Source organism: Staurois parvus, unplaced genomic scaffold, assembly GCF_062004578.1.
Source record: "Staurois parvus isolate SC_StPar_1 unplaced genomic scaffold, SC_StPar_1.0 ptg000406l, whole genome shotgun sequence".
Lineage (NCBI taxonomy): Eukaryota > Metazoa > Chordata > Amphibia > Anura > Ranidae > Staurois > Staurois parvus.
Genome location: NW_028318202.1, coordinates 992,114 through 1,011,126, shown reverse-complemented (window position 1 = coordinate 1,011,126; position 19,013 = coordinate 992,114). Strand labels below are relative to the sequence as shown.

The 19,013-nt window shown below is 53.1% G+C and overlaps 2 protein-coding genes across 2 annotated transcripts in view; both read right to left on the bottom strand.

Moving 5' to 3' along the window:
* Nucleotides 1–1,674: 1,674 nt before the first annotated feature.
* LOC149455072 (endogenous murine leukemia virus Env polyprotein from Emv-2 locus-like) overlaps nt 1,675–19,013 on the bottom strand; it is a 79,648-nt gene continuing 62,309 nt past the window's right edge. Inside the window, exon 3 of the mRNA XM_089686681.1 lies at nt 1,675–3,468. Within this exon, the coding sequence (XP_089542807.1) occupies nt 1,878–3,305 (1,428 nt within the window). The 5' untranslated portion in view covers nt 3,306–3,468 and the 3' untranslated portion in view covers nt 1,675–1,877. The remainder of the gene's footprint in view (nt 3,469–19,013) is intronic.
* Nucleotides 3,464–9,026, bottom strand: LOC149455073 (uncharacterized). Its single transcript, XM_089686680.1, has one exon. It carries the CDS (start codon nt 6,343–6,345, stop codon nt 4,285–4,287), a length of 2,061 nt encoding a protein of 686 aa, XP_089542806.1. The 5' UTR covers nt 6,346–9,026; the 3' UTR covers nt 3,464–4,284.

The window sequence follows — 19,013 nt, the reverse complement described above, 5'->3', positions numbered from 1 at the left end:
TGCCCCCCACCACACCCAAGGCCCTGCCTACCGTAACCCCCCCATCACTGCACTCCTTCAGCCCTACTACCACTGAGGAAGTCACCAGAGTCTTCTCAGAAGCCCGCCTCACTACCTGCCCCCTGGACCCTATCCCCTCTCAACTCCTCCGGTCACCCCCCTCTTCCCTCATCCGCTCCCTTACCCACATCTTCAATCTCTCCCTCGCTACTGGCGTCTTCCCCTCCCCCCTAAAACATGCGCACATCACCCCCATACTCAAAAAGCCCTCCCTGGACCCCACTGACCTCAACAACCTCAGACCAATTTCCCTGCTGCCACTCATGTCCAAGCTCCTTGAGCGCTTGGTCTACGATCGCCTAAGCGCCCACCCAACTGACAACAACCTCCTTGACCCACTACAGTCCGGCTTCCGTCCCCTACACTCCACCGAAACTGCCCTCCTCAAAATCACCAACGATCTACTAACCACCAAAGCCAAAGGCGACTACTCTGTCCTCCTCCTCCTAGACCTCTCTGCGGCTTTTGACACAGTCGACCACCCCCTCCTCCTTAATAAACTACTCTCCCTTGGCATCAGAGACTCCGCTCTCTCTTGGTTCTCGTCCTATCTATCCCAACGCTCCTTCAGCGTTTCCTACAACGGCGCCACCTCCTCTTCCCTCCCCCTCTCTGTTGGGGTCCCCCAGGGCTCTGTCCTTGGACCCCTTCTCTTCTCCATCTACACCTCCTCCCTTGGCAAACTCATACACTCCCACGGCTTCAACTACCACCTCTATGCTGATGATACTCAAATCTACCTATCCACCCCTCACCTCACCCCCACATTCTCCGCCCGCATCACTCACCTCCTAAACGACATCTCTGACTGGATGTCGCTCCATTTCCTCAAACTCAACCTCTTCAAAACCGAGCTTCTCGTCTTTCCCCCTTCCCGTGCCCCCCCCCCCCATCCTTTCCATCACTACCAACAACACCACCATCAATCCCGCCCAGCAAGCCAAGGTCCTTGGCGTCATTCTGGACTCAAACCTTTCCTTCCAACCTCATGTCAAATCACTCACAAATACATGCAGGCTCCACCTTCGCAACATCGCCAAAATACGCTCCTTCCTTACCCCAGACACCACTAAACTACTCGTTCACTCCCTGATTATCTCACGCCTGGACTACTGCAACTCCCTCCTCATCGGCCTACCCCAGTGCAAACTCTCCCCGCTTCAGACCATCCTGAACTCAGCTGCCAGACTCATCCACCTCACCAGCCGCTCCACCTCTGCCACCCCCCTCTGCCTCTCCCTCCACTGGCTCCCCATTGCCCAACGCATTAAATTCAAACTGCTCACTCTGACCTATAAAGCCATTCACAACACTGCCCCTAACTACCTCACCGACCTGATTCCCAAGTACCACCCTACCCGTACCCTTCGCTCTTCACAGGACCTCCTTCTATCTTGCTCCCTGGTCTCCTCCTCCCACGCACGACTGCAAGACTTCTCCAGGTCCTCCCCCATCCTCTGGAACTCACTACCCCAATCCATCAGACTGTCACCTTCCCTCCTCACCTTCAGGCGCTCCCTGAAAACCCACCTCTTCAGGGAAGCCTACCCCACCCTCACCTAACAGCCGCTGCCCTTCCCTCCTCCTACCACTCCATCCCCCACAGCCATTTCCTCCTGTACCTCTACCCCCTCCCTCCTAGATTGTAAGCTCAAAAGAGTAGGGCCCTCTTACCCCTTGTGTGCTGTTTGATGTTACTGTACTGTTTCATGTATTGTCCCCCCCTATTGTACAGCGCTGAGCAAACCCTTTGGCGCTATATAAACTCGATAAATAAATAAATAAATAAATAATAATGTGATCTTCAGGGAGATAAATTAGAGGGAAGCCAGGACGTAATCTGCAGAGAAGGTGGTTGGTTGGTGAGGTCTTCCTCCGATCAGTGGTTGGAGTGGGATCCCAGGAGCGGGCATGGAGATGTGGTCGTCTGCCCGAGCTTGGTTTACACGGTCGATGAGGCAACAGGAACATCTCACCGCGGCATATAAGAGGCAGAGGAAAAAGAGAAGCATCAGGACATACACTCCCACTTCCTTCAACCAAGATCCGATGGAGGACAGGAAATCTCCCAATCCTCCCAAACCCTTGAACGGATTCCAACCCTCACTAGCTATAGCTCTAGCTTTTCCCTGTAGTTCACTAACTTTGTCCATATGGGCCTGGACCTTGTCATCGGTGTCTTCTATCCAAGTACAACAATCCTCTCTGATGAACTCACAGAACCCCCCTTTGGCGGCTAAAAGGTAATCAAGGGCCATCTTCTCCTGAAGCACTAAAATTCCCATCTGCCGTTGTTCTTGTGCAATTTCTCTGACAGCCTCTACGGTCTCGTTAAACATACTATCCACGATGACAGAAAAATTGTTCAGGCGCTTCATAAGTTCTATTCCCCAACCTGTCCATGAGGGGAACCAAGTCCATGCTTGGTCGCCCTCAGCAGAAAACAGCTCCCTGCGAACTCTCCCTGCCATCCTTACCTTCTTGTGGACCATCAACTCTTCATGATCCATCACTACATAGGATGCGGGGACTAGCTTTATGAGGGCACACGAACCTTTCGCGTTCTGGGGAAATGTTCTATAGGCTGCCGAACCACACAGAAAATAGTATGGACCTGTCAGAGCAGAGCAGGAGGAGTTCCTCGTTCCGCCTCTGGCACTGAGCAACAGTTGCACAGACTGGGGGATTTCTCCCTCAGTCTGCACATCACATCCGTCCTTCCAGCAAACGTAGTCTGGTCGGTCAGTGTGGTTACTCAGAAGGGAAGTCTGGTTAGTCAGATTGACAGTTATACCTCCCTCACAGGTGGTAGTCCCAACAAACTTATTACCTGTGCCAAAGCTGATGTTAAAGCACACCTGAGGGCTGCCTAGCTGTCCAGTTACCCATAATGGACTAATGAGTGCCCTACAGGAGCTAGAGCTAATATTGGTGCTAAAACTGATGTTACCTGCTAAAAATGTGTCATTAAGTTCTACCGACAAATGTCTACGTGGGGGCTGACCAGGGGTCCCTTGCTTTTTCATGCCGACACGGATGTCATATAGGGCATGAACAGCGGCCATTGCGGACATGTGATGACTGGGTGGGGGCTTAGAGCATACCCAACAGTTGGTTTTGTTGGCGGTTCTGGCTAAACGCAGATGCATTTTAAATAAAAGGTTGGGGTATCTGCCGTCTTTTCCTCCGTTCACACACATGTAAGACATACAAACAAAAAGAAAAAGGAAAATGACACCCCTCATTCTCTGGTGTAGCTGAAAAGCTTCTTGCAGTGGCTTGCGTGCACCCAGTTGTCTCGTCCCTCGAGCTTGAGTGAGGTAGGTGTCGTCAGCTGGACTTGGTATGGTCCTGTGAACCGTGGCTCGAGTCCGGTTCTTTGATGTTTCTTTAGGACAACCCAATCACCTGGCTCAATAGAAAGAACACCTGTTATTGCATTTGGATCGGGGAGTGATTCGCGAACCCGATGGTGTATCTTCTGCAGCTCCCGTTGCAGAGATTGCACATAACCTGTTAGTTGTGAATGCAAGGACGACAACTGTTGAGGAAAGTACAACCCTGTTTTGGGAGGTCCCCCAAACAACACCTCGTAGGGTGACAGCCCATGTGGTTGCCGAGGGGCATTCCGGATGGAATAGAGGGCAATGGGGAGACACTCAGGCCAAGGTTTTTTGGTATCGGCCATGATTTTGGAGATCCTGTTTTTAAGGATTCCGTTGAGACGTTCAACCTTACCGCTACTCTCGGGGTGATACGGGGTGTGTAGCCCTTGGTTGATGTGAAGGGCTTTACATACCTCTGCAAAGATCTGTCCAGTGAAGTGTGACCCCCTATCAGACTCGATGGTTTCAGGTAGACCCCAGCGGCACACAACCTCAGACAGGATTTTCTTCGCCGTGGTACTAGCGTTGGCACACGTGACGGGCCACGCCTCAGGCCAGCCTGAAAACATATCTACACAGACCAAGGCGTATTCGTACGGCCCACTCTTTGGTAACGAGATGTAATCGATCTGGATGCGTTGGAAGGGGCGTTCAGGTTTTGGTGAGTGCCTTTGGGGTATTACTACCGTTCTGCCAGGGTTGTGTAGGGCACAAACTAGGCAAGAAGCTGCAAAGGTAGCTGCAGCAGTACTGAACCCAGGTGCAATCCAATGCTCGTCTACCAATGCACACATAGCTGTCTTAGATTGGTGCCCAGGGTAATGAGCCAAGTGGGCCATCATGGGGAAAAGGGACTTTGGCAAACACCATTTTTTTTCAGGCACCAAATGTCATTCGACCCTTGGGAGGCTCCTGCTGCTGTCCATCTAGCCTTCTCCTGCAAACCCGCCTGTGATTGCAGTTTTTTAAACTCGTCTAATGAAACCTCTGAAGGAATGGCCAGCATCAGAACCCCCCTTTCCTGAACCAGTGCACCGGCCTTTGCGGATCGATCTGCCAAAGCGTTTCCACATGCCTCCACACTAGTCTCAGTGGTATGAGCCTTCACCTTAAGAACAGCTATCTCCCGTGGCAGGCCGAAGGCAATGAACAACCTGTCAATCAGTTCTGCATGCTTCACCGGTTTACCTGAACTTGTGAGGAATCCCCTCGCTTTCCAGATGGGACCAAAGTCATGTGCAATACCAAACGCATACCTCGAATCTGTATAAACATTAATCCTCTGACATTCATGCAACTCACATGCCCTGGCCAGTGCCCACAGCTCAGCTCCCTGAGCTGACATATGTGCGTTCAAAGAGCCCTTTTCCACAACGTCACTTTCAGTCGTGACCACGTAACCAGTGTGTGGCTTACCGTCTTGGGTGTAGTACCTGGACCCATCGACAAAAAGATTTTTCGCTTCCGGTAGTGGCGTTTCCTTCACTGGGCTGATCGCTGCTGACTCCAGTTCCATCAAAGAAATGCAGTCGTGTCCTTTGGAAGAGAGGTTAGTAGTGGACAAAGAAGACATGTTAGTAGAAGAGGTGTTAGTATTGTTAGTCGGGTTGCAAGATTTAGCACTGTCGTTGTTGTCCTCCCCCCCCTTCTCGTCTTCCAACACAGAAAGAAGAGAAGCTGGGTTAAGAATAGTGCATCGTTTGATAGAGAGGTTAGTAGGAGTTAGGAGGGATACCTCGTATTTGGTAAATCTTGCTGCAGAGAGATGTTTAGTTTGGACCTGGTTTAGGATCTCTTGCACCGAGTGTGGAGTGTAGAGTGTGAGGGGTGAATCCAAAACGATGTCACCCACTTTTTGGACAAGGACAGCGCAAGCGGCCACTGCCCTCACACAACCCGGGGACCCTTTGATGACTGGGTCCAGAGCGGTCGATAGGTACATTATGGGGCGGTACTTGGTTCCGTGAAGTTGGGTTAGTACTCCGGTTGCATGGCCCTGACTTTCGTGACAGAAAAGGTAGAAAGGTAGGTCATAGTTGGGTAGACCTAGGGCTGGTGCTATTGAGAGTTCCTGGGTCAAATCTTGAAGAGTTGACCAGTCGTCGTCTGACATTTGAAACAGTGTTTTGGATGTCAGCTTGTACAGGGGTCCAAGTCTGGCCGAGATGTTGGGGACCCAATCTCTGCAGTAGTTGATAAGGCCGAGGACGGCTCTCAGCTGACGGTGGTTTTTGGGTCTCTTTAGGTCTTGCAGTGTCTGCACTCTTTGGGTTGTTAGGTGCCTGGTGCCCTGAGAAATACAATGACCCAAGAAGATGACTTTCTCCTGGCAGAGTTGTAATTTCTCCTTGCTGGCCTTGTTGCCCGTTGACGCCAGATGGTTGAGTAATGAAACAGTATGTTGATAACAATCCTTTTTAGTGGGACAGCAGAGTAGCAAGTCATCAACATACTGTAACAACACCACCTCTGGATTCATTGGGGTCCTCTGATCTAACACGATTTTCAGCTTGCAACTGTATTCCGAGGGGCTGGTTACCGCCCCCTGGGGGAGACGGGTCCAGGTAAGTTGCCGGCCCTGGAAGGAGAAGGCAAAAAGGTACTGACACTGGGGATCCAGGGGTACCGAGAAAAACGCGTTTGACAGATCAATGACGGTAAAAAATTTGGCATTGGGTGGTACGGTTGCCAGCAGGGTGTGTGGATTGGGCACCAAAGAGGCATCACTGATGATGATTTTGTTTACCGCTCTCAGGTCATGTACCAGCCGGTAGGTGGTCGGTTGACCTGGTGCTGTCTTTTTGGCTACTGGGAATAATGGTGTGTTACACGGCGACTGGGTTGGGGTGAGGACCTTTATCTGTAGATAATGGTCGATCTGGGTTTTTAGGCTGTCCATTTGGGCTACACTTAAAGGGTATTGTGGTAGTTGTGGTAATACGCTTCCTGGTCTGATGTTGACTGTAGTTGGAGGTACCGGCAGGAGACCCACATCATATTTATCAGCCGCCCAAACTTTGGGGTCAACTTCAGCCAATACGTCCAACTCCAGACAATATGTAGCCTCGGTGAGATAAGGTAGGGCCAACAATGTGCACAGTCTTTCTTCCGACAGGGCACTACTCACCACAACACCCAATGGGGTGAACTCAATGACAGCTTGAATGTCTGACAAGATGTCCGCTCCCAAAAGATTGAAGGGGACGTCATCTGAGACCAGCACTGACCTGACAGCCTCAGTGTGCAGACCTAACCTGCAATGGAGTGGTTTGGTGGACTGTAGAGACACCGTTTGACCTGTGAGACCTACCGTCGGTGTGCTTTCCCCTGAGAGGGGTACCTTGCCTTGGATGTCCTGTTTTCGCAAGACTGTTCTGGCTGCACCGGTGTCGATGAGGCAAGGGAAGGGATATTTTAATTCCTCGAGAAAAAGATGTACCTGGGCCGACACCGATTTGCCAACTTCCTATGAGGATTCATAGGAGTTACTTACCATTGTGGTGACAGGGGCAGAGGACTCATCAGGAATGAACTGCCACCGACCTTTAGGTAATTGGGGACAGCTCCTCCTTATGTGCCCCGTTTGGTGGCACTGAAAACACCTGGGTGGGGCCTATCCTTCTTGTGACCCAGATCCCTTGGTTTTTCGTGTGGGGTCTGGGACATAAGAACTTTGGCCTTGTCCTGTTTTCTTCTATCCATTTCCCTCTCTATTGCCGCAAGAGTGGAAAAGGTAGCAGGGATAGACATCTCATTATATTCGGGTCGGGCCAGAACCAGCCTTTCCCGAATTTTAATATTGATGCCTTCCAAAAATTTGGCCCGCAACAGAATGTGCATCTCGGTCACCTTTACCCCTTCAGTTGGAGCATCAGGTCCAACTTCCAGATCCCCATCCAGTGCCGTCTGCTTGAGACGGTGCCAGAAGCAGGTGCTTTCCTCATTAGGACCCTGGGTGAGCTTCATCATGTCCATAGTAGAGGTAGCACCATACATTTCTGGAAGCTTTGCCTTTAGCTGTGCACAAAACTCTTTGCCCCCTGAAGTCATCTCCTCATGAGTGGTTATAGAGCACCCTGCAATCACAGAACTGGCCACTTCCATGCCCACCTTTGCCCGCAGGATCTGCGCACAATCTGACCCGCTCATACCATAGCTGAACTGGTTTTGTCCAAACATTCAAGCAAATCCTCTCGGATTGACTCGATAGTCCGGGAGCTCAGCCAGAATAGTGCAGATCTCTGCCGGGGTGAAGGGGACATGCCAAACTACCCGTTCCCCTAAAGTCCGCTCCCCCTGTGCATGGGGAGGACCTTCAAATTGCTGCACCCTGACTGGATAGGCCTCGGTACGGGAAGAGTGCAAAGGCTGGCCCAGCTTCATCGGTGGGCTTAGATTAACCACGTCGCTTACTGCACCTTCAGGTTTGAGGTCCCTCAGATCAGGGTATAGCTGGGGGGCAGGGGTCTGATCAGTGGCTCGTAGTGCTTTGATGCAATCCACCCTGTTTCTTAACCGGGTGTCTATTCCTCTTGATTCGCAGATAGTCTGCAAATCGGTTGTTGAGAAGACTTCGTAGTTGGAAACAGAAGGAGCTGGGGTGAAGCAGGGAGAAGGGAGAGGTAGAGGCTGAGGCATAGATATAGAAGACACGAAAGGTACGTCAAGAGTGACGTCACTAGCAGAAGAGACAGGTGCAGTTATACTTATCTCAGCCACTGTTGGTTGTTCGGGAACCCCAGCAGACCCTGACCCTGCCTGCCTTAGTAGAGTCAGCCCTGAAAGAGCTTCCTCCACCTCTGACACTGGATCCTCCTGTTTTATACCCTCTGGAGGCCAGGTATACATCACCTGGTTCTTCCGGACAGACACCAGTTTATGTATGCCCTGCTTCCCTAATCGGATTGACCTGTGAAGCCATAGCTGTGCGATCTCTAGTTCTGACGCCTGCATCCGTGGTCCAAATTCAGAGATTAATTTGACCCACCTCCATGCGTCAAATGTACCTTCCCGGGGAATTTCCCATCTGGTACCCTTCGACCATTTATTCCACCTTTTGAGGGGTTCTGTAAACTTCCCCCCAAACTCTCCTTCATCAGTTGTGCAGCTGTCCTTACCCTGAAGAGGGCTGGTTCCCCCTCTCTCTTCATGGACTGACTACTGCCCATCGTGACTAGTCACTGGTATATATCCCGCGTCCAGGTACCTGTTTACCCCCTGGAGCACTCGGTGGGATCTTACCGAGAGGCCTGATTCCACCACTTTCCCAGCACAGCGTAATTTATGTGATTCTTATCGATCACCCGAAGCGCATCAAGTGGCGGTCAGACTGAGAGCACACCTCCCACTCCCACAGCGCAATTTATGTGATCCTGACCACCCGAAGTGTTTGTGGTAACCAGGCTAAGCGTTACACTTCCCTGGACCTCCCACTCGCACAGCGCAATTTATGTGGTTCTCATCACCCACTGTGTTTGGCAGGCAACACCGCACAATGATGAAAGTGGCTTTTCTCTCCCTGCACACAGTAGCTAACACAAGTCAAACCAAAAGGAGGGGTTCTTGGATGTTACTTAGGGGTCACTGGTTGGCCGGAAACCTGCTAACTGACCTTTAGGAAAATTGTGTAAAGAAAAAACTTTCCTAATACACACAGAAAAACCCCTTTTCAACCTGAAAAACCGTTAAAAAGGACAAAGTGGATCCTTATGAAAAACACGGGACGTTTCGCAGTAAAACAATTACACAGATGTAAACCGATAAACTGCGCCAAAAATAACCCTGGTTGCTGACGCGAAAATCGCTCCTACCAGCACTGCTAAACAATCTGCACTACACCTGCGATCTTCGCTGCAACTGCCTAAAACCGTTTACACAAAAAGTCTGCTGGATGCGAAACACATGACAAACCCGCTTTACAAAAAGGAACTACTTTTAACAAGAGAAACACAATCACTATACAAGAAATCTATGCGCAAAAACCCAAGCTTCACCGCGCTCACTAAATGTGGAATGTGAGGGGAAAACTCACTTAACACACTTTAAATTGGCTGGCAATACGCAAATTTAAAGCTAAAATCAAACAGCTTAAACTGTAAAAATTTGGATTAAAAACACAATATGGGTCAAATGCATATAGAAAACTGCATACACATTGCATAGAGATCATTGAAAGTCACAAAAGGGAATGGTGGGGAAACCACATGGCAGTCACAAAGTGGTTGCCAAACAAAGGAGCACATGTGGTTAGTCAAGAAAATGGCCCCCAACAGAGAAGCACATGGCAGTCACTAGCCTCAAAATTGCCTCTAACCTCTTACATAAAATGGACTTTTGGACAAAACATACACTGGACAATTACACAACAATATACAGTACACGTACAACACAAATTGGGCACAATCACAGAACAGACATGGATAAACCAACATATCACACTAACATGCACATGTAACAGAAAGGACCCACTGCTGCATGCTTGCTGGGAGCAGTAGTACCGACAAAACACTGCACAGACTTTTTTCACACACAAAGATCTTATAACAGTTAACAATTAACCTAAACTTTTCAGCGCTGTAATAATTACCTCACGTGGAGGGAGGTAGAGCAATTACCACAGTACCTACAACCCGCAAATACTTACCTAAACTATGCAACAACTTTTACCCGCTAAAACATATACTCGTTTAATTTTTGGTTGAAATATTTTTAAACTTGACCAAATCCAGCCAACCAAACCCACCCCTCTGCTGCTCTCAGCAGAGAAAAACCCTTGTCTTTCACCCACAAATCAAGATTTTAGGACAGAGGTCCTTGCTAAGCGGAATTCACGTTAGTTAACAGAGAGCGAAATCAGCCACACGAACGTGCAAAAAGCGATCCTCTTAATGGCAGAGAGACCTGAAATGTGCTGGCATACTTTTTGCTAGTTCATGATGGCTCATTCCCCCCTCGAACTTGGTTAGCTATCGAAGAATTCGAGTTAGTATCCACTGGCTCGCCAAACTGTCTTGGAAATTCGCTTTTAAATGAATTTCTCCTTACCGTGAGTACTCGCAGTTGGATGCGCAGCAATCCCCCATAAAGCTGTGCGAATCTCGCTTACCACGACTGCAGCTAAACGCCACAATTCCTGCGCCTCCAACTGGGTTAGCTATCTCGAGATGTGGGGAAATGGAGCTCCAGTTACCTGGGAATGATCAGGCGACACTCTCAGGTTGCTGTTGGAATTTACAAAGAGGCGGATCCAACCCCAGCCTCCGATTCCTTCTGACAGCTGGATAGAGGAGTATCTGGGGTCTGGGGTAGTACACCAGGAGAGGCTGGATAGTGCTCCGAAAAGAGAACTTTGCTGGTAAAGAGACTTGTACATAGTTCCAGGAGGATCGTCCACAGTTGCCGTTTCCTTGGGCATCCCATACACCCCTTACCCCATCCAAGTTCAATACCCCTAATAAAACTGAAAAAAAAAGCTCAAGGATTGGTTACTGTCTACTGGATGCAAGTCTGAGTGGAAAATGCATGTTGTCTGGCTGTACAGGACTATAGGGGGGCCCAAATCTTCAGCAACTCCTCCAAGGGTAGTGCTACATGTGGGGGCTCATAAAACTGAAATCCCTTATGGTAACCTGCATGGCTGTTGCAACTAACAACCAGCAACCATTAAGCCTGAAAAAGTGTTTGCAGCGGTAGAAGTGTCAAAGAACTGGTGGGAAAAGTGGAGTATGCTGTACTGCCGGGACTGTGATTGCTACTGTGATTTAAAGGACTGTCGCTTATGTTACTGCCCATAGCAACCATGTCAGGCCTAGCCAAAAGTCTTTTCACTGCTCCACAAGTGGCCTCTACAAAAGACTATGCTCAGTATAAGTCTGTCAAAGCCAGGAAAATGTGTGCTGTTGCTGTCCTACTTGTCATTGCGTGTAGCAACAAGAACGGCCCTTCGGTCTGCAGAGGTGCCTTTGCTGCTCCTCAGGTGGCTCTTAAAAGAGACAATGTATGCTGTATACCTGCCTTTGACAGTAAAATGGCTGTTACTAGTCTACTTGTCGTTGCCCAGAGCAACCGGAGTGGCTCATCAGTGTCTTCAAGTCTTTGTGTTGTTCTACATTTGGCGACCACAAAAGACTTTGTCCTACAAATACCTGATCACACATCCAAGGCTGAGGCCTGTGCTCTATTGCTAATGTTCATGCCTGCTATAGCCAGTGTTTGCCATGCATTCTTGCTTGTCACTGCCTGGGGCAACTGGTTCGGCCTGCTACTTTGCACCAGTTGGGCTCAATGACTTGCCTTATTCAACAGTGTTTACCGAGGGGTGTGTGTGTGTGTGTGTGTGGGGGGGGGTCCTGTGCCTCGCTGTTGACCAAAGCAAACACTGCGGATCATCATTTTTACAACTACTACTGATACCGAGTCGTTCAACAATGACTGGAGCTAAGTGTTCTGAACTTACCAGCGAACTGCCTAAGTGTTTCTGTCTGGATTCAGCCATAGCAATGCCTGCAATCCAGTCAGATGACCCTCACTCAGAACAGCAGGGGTTAACACCAGCACTGGAAATTTCCTGCATCTCTCTGGTGCCAAAATGTCTCTAGAAGGGACATGGCCACACACTCAAGTCCACCCAGTGCACCCAGCATACTGTGAGAGAGCGCACCCTCAACAGACCCCGTCACCTGGAGATGTCGGTGATGGGCTGGTGCCCACCAGCACTGCCCAGCATGAGATAGCTGATGTCCCTCCAGCCCTGCACAATCTGTCCAGAAAGAGCCAGTCAGTGAAGACAGCCAATCCTCAGGTGAGCTGGCGGAGGGTGTTAGTGGTGGAGAGGTGGATTGGGTTTCCCCTAGCATTTTCTGAGGATTCCGAGGAAGAGTGGGATTGAGGGGATATCATACAGATTATGAATCACTCAGGACTATGAGCTCCTATACCCCAGACTCTGCTGGACCTTCCTGTAGAACTGGGCCTATCTGAATGGCCCCTGATTCCGGAGGGCCATACAGAAGGGGTGGCCCTGGAGTGGGGATGGGACTACCCTTATGTCCCCCAGGATGTCATGCACAGTTCCAGACAACAGTGGGGAGTCTGGGACTACCTTAATGTCCCCAAGCCCTTGAGAGGCCTTTATCTTACTAAAGCCTGGAACCACTTTCAGGATATTAAACAGGAGTGGAGCAGGGGCCTGGCCATTTATAAGGAAAAAGTAGTGGTTGTGAGGGCAGAGAGACTCAGGTGTTCTACTCCATTACTGCCCAAATGACTGATGGCTCCACTGTAAGTTGCCCAGCCCCAAGCAATACTTCTAAGAGTTGATGCAGGATTTTAACTCCGTAGGCTCCGCTATTTGTGTTTTTCGGACTAAGCTGGACCTTTTTTTTCTTTTGCTGTCCCAGACAGGCTAATTCGGGAACATCTCAGGATACCACTTAGCCTTATTACTTCTTTAGGAGGGGCTCTTCCCTAAGTCACTGTTTAGCTAGCCAGTCAGTGATAGGACTGTATTGTATTTCTGCATGTTTTTTTTTTTGTCCACTATTCTGCAAGTTCTTAGGATGTCTGTCTCCCTGCTTCAAGAACAAGAGGAAGATTTCTCTATGCCATGAAGGATTTTAGTCAAGGGGGAGTGTCAGGGCTCCCAGGTATGACCAGAGGTGTGTGACTGAAGCAGGGAAACGCAGACTTCAGATATGTGATTAACAATGTAATTTATTAACACTAACAATACAAACATAAACGCAGTGCAATACTAAAACATAATACAGTGCAACCAAACCAAACCAAACCAACCACCCACAGATAACAGTACATACAAGCAAGCGTCGTCAGGCAGGCCGGGTCAATATCAATAGGGCAGGTAGGTACAGGGGGAGCAAGCGGAGATGGGTCGGGGTCACAGGCCAGGTTCAGCAGGTAGCAAGCAGCGTAGTACAGTGGGTAAGGCGGAGGGATGGTCAGGGTCACAAGCCAGGGATCAGAACAGGTAGCAAGCAGCGTAGTACAGAGGGTCAGGCAGAGGGATGGTCAGACAAGCCAGGGATCAGAGCAGGGTCAGCAGAGAATCAGACAGGAACAGAGAGCAGGAACAGGATACAGGGCCCAAGAGAACACAACACCAAGGCAGAGTCTGCAAGTCTAGCCATCCCTTAAATACCCCAGCATAATCAGTTCCAGGTGTTAGCTGGCTGAAAGGTTGAGTCTCTGATTGCTGGGAGCACCCGCTGGCCAGCCCTGGTACTGCAGATCAAAAGGCAGGTGAGTCCCACCATTGCTGGCCAGTCCATTCCTGACAGTACCCCCCCCTCAAGGAGCGGCCTCAGGACGCTCCAAACAGTCCTAGCTGGGAAAAATGTTCCACCGCCCGGGTCTGGTAACTGGCGGGATATCAAAGACTGGCACACCGGGCAGGACTCCGGGCAGCGGTACACCGGGCAGAGGCACATCGGGCTGGACTCCGGGCAGAGGCACATCGGGCTGGACTCCGGGCAGAGGCACATCGGGCTGGACTCCGGGCAGAGGCACATCGGGCAGAGCCACACCGGGCAGAGGCACACCGGGCAGAGGCACACCGGGCAGAGGCACATCGGGCTGGACTCCGGGCAGAGGCACATCGGGCTGGACTCCGGGCAGAGGCACATCGGGCTGGACTCCGGGCAGAGGCACATCGGGCTGGACTCCGGGCAGAGGCACATCGGGCTGGACTCCGGGCAGAGGCACATCGGGCTGGACTCCGGGCAGAGGCACATCGGGCTGGACTCCGGGCAGAGGCACATCGGGCTGGACTCCGGGCAGAGGCACACCGGGCAGAGCCACACCGGGCAGAGGCACACCGGGCAGAGGCACACCGGGCAGAGGCACATCGGGCTGGACTCCGGGCAGAGGCACATCGGGCTGGACTCCGGGCAGAGGCACATCGGGCTGGACTCCGGGCAGAGGCACATCGGGCTGGACTCCGGGCAGAGGCACATCGGGCTGGACTCCGGGCAGAGGCACATCGGGCTGGACTCCGGGCAGAGGCACATCGGGCTGGACTCCGGGCAGAGGCACATCGGGCTGGACTCCGGGCAGAGGCACATCGGGCTGGACTCCGGGCAGAGGCACATCGGGCTGGACTCCGGGCAGAGGCACACCGGGCAGAGCCACATTGGGCAGAGGCACACCGGGCAGAGCCACACCGGGCAGAGGCACATCGGGCTGGACTCCGGGCAGAGGCACATCGGGCTGGACTCCGGGCAGAGGCACATCGGGCTGGACTCCGGGCAGAGGCACATCGGGCTGGACTCCGGGCAGAGGCACATCGGGCTGGACTCCGGGCAGAGGCACATCGGGCTGGACTCCGGGCAGAGGCACATCGGGCTGGACTCCGGGCAGAGGCACATCGGGCTGGACTCCGGGCAGAGGCACATCGGGCTGGACTCCGGGCAGAGGCACATCGGGCTGGACTCCGGGCAGAGGCACATCGGGCTGGACTCCGGGCAGAGGCACATCGGGCTACCAGGCGAAGCGGCAGGCCTCGGGCCCCCGGGCGGGGCGACAGGCCTCGGGCCCCCGGGCGGGGCGACAGGCCTCGGGCCCCCGGGCGGGGCGACAGGCATCGGGCCCCCGGGCGGGGCGACAGGCATCGGGCCCCCGGGCGGGGCGACAGGCATCGGGCCCTCGGGCGGAGCGGCGGGTGCCGGACCCCCAGATGGAGCGACAGGCCTCGGGCCCCCGGGCGGGGCGACAGGCATCGGGCCCCCGGGCGGGGCGACAGGCATCGGGCCCCCGGGCGGGGCGACAGGCATCGGGCCCCCGGGCGGGGCGACAGGCATCGGGCCCCCAGGCGGAACTACAGGTCTCGGGCCCTCAGGCGGAGCGGCGGGTGCCGGACCCCCAGATGGAGCGACAGGCCTCGGGCCCCCAGGCGGGGCGACAGGCCTCGGACCCCCAGGCGGGGCGACAGGCATCGGGCCCCCAGGCGGGGCGACAGGCATCGGGCCCCCAGGCGGGGCGACAGGCATCGGACCCCCAGGCGGGGCGACAGGCATCGGGCCCCCAGGCGGGGCGACAGGCATCAGGCCCCCAGGCGGGGCGACGGGCATCGGGCCCCCAGGCGGGGCGGCGGGCGCCGGACCCCCAGGTGGAGCGACAGGCATCGGGCCCCCAGGCGGGGCGACAGGCATCGGGCCCCCAGGCGGGGCGACAGGCATCGGGCCCCCAGGCGGGGCGACAGGCATCGGGCCCCCAGGCGGAGCGGCGGGCGCCGGACCCCCAGGCGGAACTACAGGTCTCGGGCCCTCAGGCGGAGCGGCGGGCGCCGGACCCCCGGGTGGAGCGACAGGTCTCGGGCCCTCAGGCGGAGCGGCGGGCGCCGGACCCCCGGGTGGAGCGACAGGTCTCGGGCCCTCAGGCGGAGCGGCGGGCGCCGGACCCCCAGGCGGAGCGACAGGTCTCGGGCCCTCAGGCGGAGCGGCGGGCGCCGGACCCCCAGGTGGAGCGACAGGTCTCGGGCCCTCAGGCGGAGCGGCGGGCGCCGGACCCCCAGGTGGAGCGACAGGTCTCGGGCCCTCAGGCGGGGCGGCGGGCGCCGGACCCCCAGGAGGAGCGGCGGGCGCCGAACCCCCAGGAGGAGCGGCGGGCGCCGGACCCCCAGGCGGAGCGACAGGTCTCGAGCCCCCAGGCGGAGCAGCGGGCACCGAGTCACCAGGCACGACAGTGGGCTCCGAGTCAACTGGCATGACCGCTGGCACTAGGTCAGACATTGGATCGTCTGGCTGGACAGCGGGCATCGGGTCACCAGGCATCAGGTCATTTGGCTCGACAGCGGGCACCGTGTCATCTGGCAAGGCAGTGGGCTCCGAGTCAACTGGTATGACCGCGGGCACTGGGTCAGACATTGGATCGTCTGACCGGACAGCGGGCATCGGGTCACCAGGCATCAGGTCATTTGGCTCGACCGCGGGCACCGCGTCATCTGGCAAGGCAGTGGGCTCCGAGTCAACTGGTATGACCGCGGGCACTGGGTCAGACATTGGATCGTCTGACTGGACAGCGGGCATCGGGTCACCAGGCATCAAGTCATTTGGCTTGACAGCGAGCACCGCGTCATCTGGCAAGGCAGTGGGTTCCGAGTCAACTGGCATGACCGCGGGCACTGGGGCAGACATTGAATCGTCTGGCTGGACAGCGGGCATCGGGTCACCAGGTATGACAGCGGGCACTGGGTCACCAGGCATCAGGTCATTTGGCTCGCCAGCGGGCACCGCGTCATCTGGCAAGGCAGTGGGCACCGAGTCACCAGGTACGACAGCGGGCTCTGAGTCAATTGGCACGACAGCAGGCACCGGATCAGGTACCGGATCATCTGGATCAACAGCGGGCATCGAGTCAACTGGCCTAATAGGATCGTCAGGCTGGATCAGTTCATCATGCTGGGTAGAGGCATCAGGCTGAATGCCGGCGTCCGGCTGAGTAGAGGCTTCAGGCCGAGTAGAGGCTTCAGGCCGAGTAGAGGCATCAGGCGGAGTAGAGGCATCAGGCCGAGTAGAGGCATCAGGCCGAGTAGAGGCTTCAGGCCGAGTAGAGGCTTCATGCTGAACCACGGAAGGCAGGCTCACCGGTTTGGATACTGGCAGGATGGTATTGGTTGGAAAGAATTTTCGCTTTTTTCTGGTTTTAACTACTGGAGCACTGCAAGTAAACGCAGGTCTGCAAACGAATGGAGCAGCTGGAGACAGAGAAGAACTGGAGGATGGAACAGGAGAGGGAGCAGTTGCTACAGAGGGCTTTTTTACAGGGTTAAAGGCAGGATAGGTGCAGCGAGTGGGAACAGGGTACTGACATGCGGTAGATAGCCAAGTATACTGGGCTGTAACTGGAGGAGCTGTTGGGAATACAGGAGTAGAGTTAGAAGCAGGACTGGGTTTTTGTAAGCTGACTGAGGCTGGGTGCAACAAGTCTGTCCATGTCTGCAGTATGGGTTGAACAAAGCTGAGCTTACACAAAGCCTGTCTGGTCAATGACTGCACTGCGTTTATACAATCTCTTAGTGTCTGTGGTGAACATGTGGAATAACGCTCCAGAAAGTAACCCACATCATCCTCTAATAACCACACCAGGGACTCTACCTGGTCTGTACTAAATGGTGGCAAAAATTCATCCCTGCATTCGGGGGTACCAGATGAAACCAACTCTGCACAAACCTCAATCAAAGGCTGCACCTCAGAGAACTCTGTGCCCTGATCTACTAGAACATGAGCGAGCCGTATACATTCTAGCAGTTCATCCCGGGGATACTCCTTCAGAGTTTGATAAGCATACTCCCTGTCATCAAACACTAGCAGATATAAATACGCAACCTCATCCAGATCCATCCTTCCCATCAACAAGCCAAGATGGCTTCCCTGTGCAGCCACTTCTGGTCAGGATTGGCCTTGGTGTAATGTCAGGGCTCCCAGGTATGACCAGAGGTGTGTGACTGAAGCAGGGAAACGCAGACTTCAGATATGTGATTAACAATGTAATTTATTAACACTAACAATACAAACATAAACGCAGTGCAATACTAAAACATAATACAGTGCAACCAAACCAAACCAAACCAACCACCCACAGATAACAGTACATACAAGCAAGCGTCGTCAGGCAGGCCGGGTCAATATCAATAGGGCAGGTAGGTACAGGGGGAGCAAGCGGAGATGGGTCGGGGTCACAGGCCAGGTTCAGCAGGTAGCAAGCAGCGTAGTACAGTGGGTAAGGCGGAGGGATGGTCAGGGTCACAAGCCAGGGATCAGAACAGGTAGCAAGCAGCGTAGTACAGAGGGTCAGGCAGAGGGATGGTCAGACAAGCCAGGGATCAGAGCAGGGTCAGCAGAGAATCAGACAGGAACAGAGAGCAGGAACAGGATACAGGGCCCAAGAGAACACAACACCAAGGCAGAGTCTGCAAGTCTAGCCATCCCTTAAATACCCCAGCATAATCAGTTCCAGGTGTTAGCTGGCTGAAAGGTTGAGTCTCTGATTGCTGGGAGCACCCGCTGGCCAGCCCTGGTACTGCAGATCAAAAGGCAGGTGAGTCCCACCATTGCTGGCCAGTCCATTCCTGACAGGGAGGTACTTAATTTCCTTTTCCATTAACATTTTGTACATATGTTATTGTATGTATTTCTTGTTGCCTGTTGTTAGCGATAGTTAGCTAGTGCCAGGTTGTGTACATATGTCTGTGTATTTGTACATTGCAGAATATTTATATTTTTTCTACAAATATTTATTTTGTAAATACTTCTTTTTTTACCAGAAAAGTTTTATTTATCAATACAAAACATGTAGTACACAGTACTGTAAACAGTGAAGTACATAGCACTCTGACAAGCATAGTCGAAAAAAGAAAAAAAAGCAAGGATACAAAGATATCCAATATACAATCCACAATGCAGAGAATCAGACTCCATGTCATTTAAGACTCTTCAGTAAAATAAAAAATAACAGAACCTTTAAGTGCCATTCCCAGGGTACCACTGGGAGAGTTAAGGAGGTAATAAGCTATGAAGTAGACTTCATAGGGGATCAGGGGAACAGAAGAGCATT